We start from the raw sequence: 8,092 nt of genomic DNA, 5'->3' as shown, positions 1-8,092 counted from the left end.
TGACCCAAAAGAGAAATGCATGTGTTTTCCCAGGACCTAAACTAGAGAAAACAGCAGATCTACAAGCTCACAACGTACGCTTCGCGCCGCGTTGTTAACTTGTAGATCGGCTATTTTCACTGGCCTACTTCTTAAACATTAGCCTACTTTTCAATTGTTTGGCGTTTCTTAGATTTCTTAGGTGAAATTACTTAGAAAAACCATTGCATTTAATTTTTATTCATGAAAATCGTTGAATGTTTAGCTATCTATTTATTTTAGTTTTTATATTCATGTTTAGAAATAGGGCCTAGCCTAGGCTAATGATCATTTAGGCCTACTAGGAAACCAAAAATTAAGGGGACCCTGCAAAAATGTGTCCACGACCCACAAATGGGTCCCGACCCAGTGTTTGGGAAACAGTGGTCTCCAGATGACACGCGCGTGCACGGGCGCGCGCACACACACACACACACACACACACACACACACACACACACACACACACACACACACACACACACACACACACACACACACACACACACACACACACACACACACAGAGAGCTCTGAGCTCGGCCGTCGATTAGTCAGCCTGCGCCTGTTTACGTCTCAACGTATACCCGGAAGCTGCGTGGGGACGGAGGAGGAAGTCCATATACGGAGTGTAAACATCAGAGACAAAACTACTAAACCTCCATAATGAGTTCCACGACAACAACACGACATTAAAGGTATTTATACTCTACTAACCTGTTTGGTGTATTAGGGTTGAGTTAATACAACATTAAAGGTAAACCTGCTGCTCTGTGTTTGTTGTATTGATGATAGAGAGGTTATTTGTTTCCCCCTTTTTTCCCTGACTATAATCTACTGCATAGTACTGTGTTCTATCCGTCTGTCATTCAATGTTATATGAGATACTTTAATGGTTTCCTATGGAAATAAGCTTAGTCTTTTCTAGGATCTCCTTTTAGTAGACCTTGTACCAGTGAACTGTACCGTCATGAAACTGTACCTTTTCCTATGCAAACTGACAATAACATCTTCATCAATTCAAAGACAGCTTTATTGGCATGAGAACAGTCAGAACACATAGGTTTACATCGCCAAAGCAAGTTTCATAATAACGTAATTAAAACAGTTGGAAATGGGTAACGTAATATACAGTTGGAGATGTGAAGGACCCCCTATGTTACAATGTGTTGTTATGTACAGCAGGGCTCTTCAATGTTTTCAGGCCAAGGACCCCTTAGTTGAGAAAGGGATGAAGCAGGGACCCCTTAGTTGAGAGAGAGATGAAGCAGAGACCCCTTAGTTGAGGGAGATGAAGCTGGGACCCCTTAGTTGAGAGAGAGAAGAAGTAGGGATCCCTTATTGAGAGAGATGAAGCAGGCCCTTAGCTGAGAGAGAGATGAAGTAGGGACCCCTTATTGAGAGAGATGAAGCAGGGACCCCCTTAGTTCAGAGAGAGAGATTAAGCAGGCACAACCTGTTCATAGATTCCATATAGTTCCATTGTTTGACAGCACAACCATCAGTGTATTTTGGATTCATGTCAATTTGTGTTTTCAGATATTTAACCACTTGAACCGTCAATACTTAACAAACTTGACCTTTCACTCTGTACTTAGTCTGCTCTTTTCCACCTCTACACCAAAGCTCTTTGCCAAAAATAGCCGATCTACAAGCTCACAACGCCTCGAGCTGCTTGTTGATCTGCTATTTTTTGGCTACAGTTCTCAGAAATGTATGGACACTAGGGTTCAAGTTGTTAATATAAAAAGGATTGGAAGATTTGGAGGACCCCCTGCAGTAACTCTGAGGACCCCCTGATTTACAGTAGGCTATATACAGGCCAGGGTATGATGCTTTTTGGCACAAATAGCAGCATTCTTTTCTCAATACGATTTCAATAGTGTACCAAATAAAATAATAGACAACGTTAGCAGCTCTGTTTATATACTGTATGTGGTAGGTAGGTGTGGATGCCATTCAATGGTTTGTAGTCCTTAGGGTGGTTGTGTTCCATTCTCTATGGTTTGTAGTCCTTAGGGTGGTTGTGTTCCATTCTCTATGGTTTGTAGTCCTTAGGGTGGTTGTGTTCCATTCTCTATGGTTTGTAGTCCTTAGGGTGGTTGTATTCCATTCTCTATGGTTTGTAGTCCCTAGGGTGGTTGTGTTCCATTCTCTATGGTTTGTAGTTCTTAGGGTGGTTGTGTTCCATTCTCTATGGTTTGTAGTCCTTAGGGTGGTTGTGTTCCATTCTCTATGGTTTGTAGTCCTTAGGGTGGTTGTGTTCCATTCTCTATGGTTTGTAGTCCTTAGGGTAGTTGTGTTCCATTCTCTATGGTTTGTAGTCCTTAGGATGGTTGTGTTCCATTCTCTATGGTTTGTAGTCCTTAGGGTAGTTGTGTTCCATTCTCTATGGTTTGTAGTCCTTAGGGTGGTTGTGTTCCATTCTCTATGGTTTGTAGTCCTTAGGGTGGTTGTGTTCCATTCTCTATGGTTTGTAGTCCTTAGGGTGGTTGTATTCCATTCTCTATGGTTTGTAGTCCTTAGGATGGTTGTGTTCCATTCTCTATGGTTTGTAGTCCTTAGGGTGGTTGTGTTCCATTCTCTATGGTTTGTAGTCCTTAGGGTGGTTGTATTCCATTCTCTATGGTTTGTAGTCCTTAGGGTGGTTGTGTTCCATTCTCTATGGTTTGTAGTCCTTAGGATGGTTGTGTTCCATTCTCTATGGTTTGTAGTCCTTAGGATGGTTGTGTTCCATTCTCTATGGTTTGTAGTCCTTAGGGTGGTTGTATTCCATTCTCTATGGTTTGTAGTCCTTAGGATGGTTGTGTTCCATTCTATGGTTTGTAGTCCTTAACACATCGGGTGCCCACGTGGTGTCTACACGCCAATCTCTTTGATGTCTCTGGATGCCCAGCTCCAGTGCCCATGACGCGTTTGACGCGTTTTACAATACTGTAGTTACTGTACATTGCTACCGCAATGAAGGCTCTACCACGGTGATCAAACGCCAACAATATGGGAAAAACACTACATTTCCCAAAATGCAGCGCGGTACATGTGACCAGGATGTGCAGTCTCCCTGCAGCCAATCACAAGCTTCTGTTCCTATCCTGCACTGCACGCTATCGTCCCCTCGCAGGCTAGCACGACTCGTATGTATCTGGATACTAGTATTTTCCCAGTAACGGAGTCTCGGCAGAGATACACGTAACATGGCGGATTCTTCTCCTAGTCTAGCTTTTTCAATCACCATGTTCAATGCGCGGTCCTTTCTACCTACCGTGACACAAACGCTGTGGCCCAGGTTTGATAAAAAGATGTCCTGACTGAAAGAAAACTTTATCGTAAAAATAAACAGGACATCCGTGGATTACATTTACTCGTATCATGGATACTATTTTCCCAGTGACGCTGCGGAGGTAACGTAACATGGCGGATTCCTCTCCTGGTCTAGCTTTTTCAATCACCATGTTCAAAACGCGACCCTTTCTACCGCCCGTGATACACACGCTGTGGCCCAAGATTGGTAAAAAGCTGTCCTGACTGAAAGAAAAGATCATCGTGAAAATAAACTGGACATACTTGGATTACATTTACTCAACGTATTACGGATACTTTTTCCACGACGCGAAGGTACGTAAATGACGTGTTGCCATGGAGACGATGGGCCCCTGTGAGGGTAAACCCTGAATTAACGTGGGCATCCGATGTGTTAAGGATGGTTGTGTTCCATTTTCAGGAATCACAGCTCATGTCTGTGCCTCTGTGGTGCATAAATAAGTAGACAAAGTTGCCTTTGTTATTAGTGCAGTCTGCAGTATTTTACGTCTGGTTTTGATTGATAGATTGAAGAATATATTGGAATTTTGCATATAGGAAAAAGTACAGTTTCAAAAGTACAGTTTCATGACAGTACAGTTCACTGGTACAATGTCAACTAAAAAGAGCTTTTCGACTTACACAGGAACCAATTTATGGATCTCATGTGACATTGAAAGACAGACGGATAGAACACAGTAGGCCTACTTTGCATAGGGAAAAAGCATTCAAAAAGGAAAATTAAATTAAAAGAATCGGGAGATATTTACAGCGGAAAAGGCCAAGGGGAGATGAGTATTGGCTGTCTTTAGGTGACTTTTAGGACCGATTTTGAAGGAAGTTTTCTCTCCTTTAAGGCATGCGGTAGGGCCACAAGCTAGTTTCACTGTCAATTTCTGCTTCTTCTGATTATTTATTATTTATGTTCTATCAGTTTGTCTTTCAATGTCTAGGATCTCTTTTTAGTTGACAGTGTACCAGTGATTTGTACCGTCATGAAACTGTACCTTTTTCCTATGCAACCTTCTAATAAATTCTTAAATCAATCAATCAAGAGGTATAGCTGTAGAACGAGTTTGAGCCTTTTGTTTTGGATTCCTGAATTGTCTTTTGTCATTTTTTAATTGGAATCCTGAATTGTAACATTTTGATATATTTTCAAATGTATGTAATATCATTATACTTAATTTATGAACTTAAATACAAATACATTGGACACAAAAAAGACCTATACTAGTCATTAAACTACTAATATAGACTGAAGTAATTAAATCGGGTCATGTTTGCATGTTTGAAATTGTAACAGCTGAAATTAGTAATGCATCAGTATTCTGATATTAACCTGTGGGCCGCAGTAAGTGAAGGTGGGGGCCGCATGCCAGTAGGTCTAGACGGTGGAGGAAGGACCTACTGTAGCCAGGTCTGGAGGACCGGTGGTCCGTCTAATATAGCATAATTATATGTGACTAGGGATGGGACGACATGAAAATGTCATATCACGATGACTGTGACAAAAGAAATCACGATTTACGATATTATGGCGATAATCTAAATCCATTATCCTGGATACTTTATCCTGGATACTACGGAGACTTCCGGACAAGCTCATTATAATGTACTTGTGACACTCCTAGCAGCTTTGTGCTGTATGCATACTATTAAAAAGACCTGAACTTTTAACATTCACTGGTTTTTCTGTAATCTGTAGTTTTCTTTTTTTTTAATTAGGCTCAGAAAGTGAGTTCATTTGTCTCTGGACGTACGCATCATCATCCAGGGGAGGGTGTGGTTGTAGGGGAGGGTGTATCACCTTTACTGTTACTTTACATTGTGTTTGCATCGGTCCAACGCACCATTTACCATTCACCGCTTTGGTTGTTGAGTTCACCCTCCCCTACAACCACACCCTCCCCTGGATGATAATAGCGACTTTAAGCTAGATGATTTTCAGGACGGCAACGCCAGGCGGACTACGGCTGCTATGACGTAATCGCCGTAGCGGGCGGCGACGGGTTCCCACCCCTTTCACTGAACGCTTTGGTTCCCATGGCGACGCGTATACGCAGCAGCCGCAGTAGGCGCTACGTGGGAAGGGACCTTCCTCCGTAGTGGAGACGGCTGCAGCGACGGCAGGTTTATCTATCGAGCGCGGATCATTTCTGGTTACCGTTGTCATCTGCCGTTGCCGTAGCGTTGCTTAAGGTCGCTATTGCATACCTCCAGAGGCAAATGAACTCACTTTTCTCAGGCTAATTATAAAAAAAAAAACGACAGATTACACTGAATGTTGAAAGTTCAAAATAAAATAAATAATACAATAATGCAATTTGATGTCATAAGACCTTTAATATAATATAATTGAATATAATATTATTTGTGTTTGTGTGTTCTATCTCCCAGATTGAGCTGTGTTATCAGACAGTCTCTTCAAGGACCCTGAGCAGCGGAAACATTTGGCACCACCGCCACCAGAGGGCACCAGAGATTCACCATAACCTCTGGACCTGCAGCTGCTGCAGTGGCAGCTCTGCTGTTTGGTCCAGATTGAAGCTGACCAGAGCGGTGCTGCTCGCTCCCTCCTCACCTCACGTGTCTGAATCTTAGTATTCAGCAGGTGGGTGCCAGGGGGAGGGGTTGAACACTGCAACAAACTGCAGGTAGGGGTGGCCGATATTGTGATAAATATCATTAAGGTGATACAATGTCTCCACGATATGCCTTTTCAGAGATACAGTACCATATATATCATGATACAATGAGGGAGCCTTATACAGAGATTCATTGCGGAATTCATTGAAACCTGCATTTTTGCCTAAATCAGTAGTTCTCAAATGTTAAAATGTCAAGGTCTCCCCTTAAAGGGCAAGTTCACCTCTGGAACCAGATCTTATTTTATTGTTGTTTGGGACGAGATCAACACAACCCTGAGTTATTTTTTGTGTTCAATCTGTGTTTTGAGATATTTTAGTATTTCAGCATGAATGACGATGCATTTTGCATCATATGATGCAGCATGATGACTCATATGATGCAAAATGCATCATCATTCATGCGGAAATACTAAAATATCTCAAAACACAGATTAAACACAAAAAATAACTCAGAATTGTGTTGATCTCGTCCCAAACAACAATAAAATAAGATCTGGTTGTCCCAGAGGTGAACTTGCCCTTTAACTCTGACAGCATACAAATGAAACCAATTTGGTTTCATTTGTACACTGTCAGAGTTACATACTTGTAAGGATCAATTTAGACCTCCCAAAAGGAACCCAGAGAGTCCCTGGACCCCACTTTGAGGACCACTGGTCTAAATGGTCTGTTACTCCTTTTTCTTTTAGTTTTTGTTACCTTGTACTGTAGGTGGTTGTACTGTTAAAGGACAACTTTGTTTTTTTACAACAAGGGTTCACATTTTAGATAGTCATTAGAGAAAAGAAAAGATGAGTGTAAAATATTTTCATTTACTGCTTTCTATCGTTTAGCAATTTTAATTACTTTGATTTCAGTGGGTGGGGGCATGTGTGCAAGTGGCTAAATGTGTATTTTTAGACACAATAAGCCCATTCCCTTTGATGGGCAGATGTGACTTATGGGGGCTAGTAGTTTTACTGGAAATGGTAATAAAGAAATCGCTGGCTCATTGTGTCTAAAATACATATTTAACCACTTGCACGCATGCACTGAAATCAAAATTGCTAAGCTCGCTAAAACGATAGAAAGCAGAAAATGAAAACATTTTAACACTACCATCTCTTTTCTCTTAATTACTATCTAAAACATGAACCCTTGTTGTAATAACAAAACAAAGTTGTCTTCTAAGTAACTTGAAAAATGACCATAAAAACCAACCATGAAAAAGAATCGCGATAAGCTTGTGTATCGTGATAAACAGCTTGGGAAAATATTGTGATATTGTATTTATTTTTTCTTCATATCGCCCACCCCTCTCTGCAGGACATCACAGCATCAGTCAGCCCAGCACCATGTATCACCACCACAGCCAGCAGGAGGGGCCACCACCGGTCTCCGACAGGCCTGGTCCTTTTCACCGCCAAGAGCAAGGACATCAACAACAACATCATCAACATCAGCAGCAGCAGCAGCATCACCACAGTCACTTCCAGTACCCTCCTACCAATGGCTCCAGGGACATTGACATGGCCCACATGAACATGGACGTAGGCATGCATTCGGACCGTATGAACGGGTCAGGACCTGGGGGCTATCAGGAGGGTCCACCACAACCTTTCTCCAACAGGCCTGGTCCTTTTCACCACCAAGAGCAAGGACATCAACAACAACAGCAGCAACAACAGCAGCATAGTCACTTTCAGTACCCTCCTATCAAGAGCTCCAGGGACCTGGACATGCCGGCGTTGAACATGGACGTAGGCAAGGATTCGGACCGTACAAACGGGTCGGGATCTGGGGGCTATCTGGAGCGTCCACCACAACATTTCTCCGACAGGCCTGGTCCTTTTCACCAGCAAGAGCAAGGACTTCAACAACATCAACAACAACATCAACAACAACAGCAGCATAGTCACTTCCAGTACCCTCCTATCAAGAGCTCCAGGGACATGGACGTAGGCAAGGATTCGGACCGTGTGAATGAATCAGGATCTGGGGGCTATCAGGAGCGTCCACCACAACCTCTCTCCGACAGGCCTGGTCCTTTTCACCAGCAAGAGCAAGGACTTCAACAACATCAAGAACAACAGCAGCAGCAGCAACAACAACAGCACAGTCACTTCCAGTACCCTCCTAACAAG

At 42.5% G+C, this 8,092-nt stretch overlaps 1 protein-coding gene across 1 annotated transcript; it reads left to right on the top strand.

Annotated features, from left to right (window-relative positions):
* Window positions 1-652: 652 nt before the first annotated feature.
* Window positions 653-8,088, top strand: LOC308282428 (uncharacterized protein; the record flags this gene model as incomplete). Its single annotated transcript, XM_080722773.1, has 4 exons — window positions 653-716; window positions 5,719-5,975; window positions 7,275-7,910; window positions 8,006-8,088. Exons 3-4 carry the CDS (start codon window positions 7,304-7,306, stop codon window positions 8,086-8,088), a joined length of 690 nt encoding a protein of 229 aa, XP_080578899.1. The 5' UTR covers window positions 653-716; window positions 5,719-5,975; window positions 7,275-7,303.
* Window positions 8,089-8,092: the final 4 nt, after the last annotated feature.

This window comes from Nannobrachium achirus (genome assembly GCF_963921795.1).
Source record: "Nannobrachium achirus genome assembly, chromosome: 3".
NCBI lineage: Eukaryota > Metazoa > Chordata > Actinopteri > Myctophiformes > Myctophidae > Nannobrachium > Nannobrachium achirus.
Note: the sequence above shows the minus strand (reverse complement) of the source record. Positions and strands in the feature narration are given on the sequence as shown.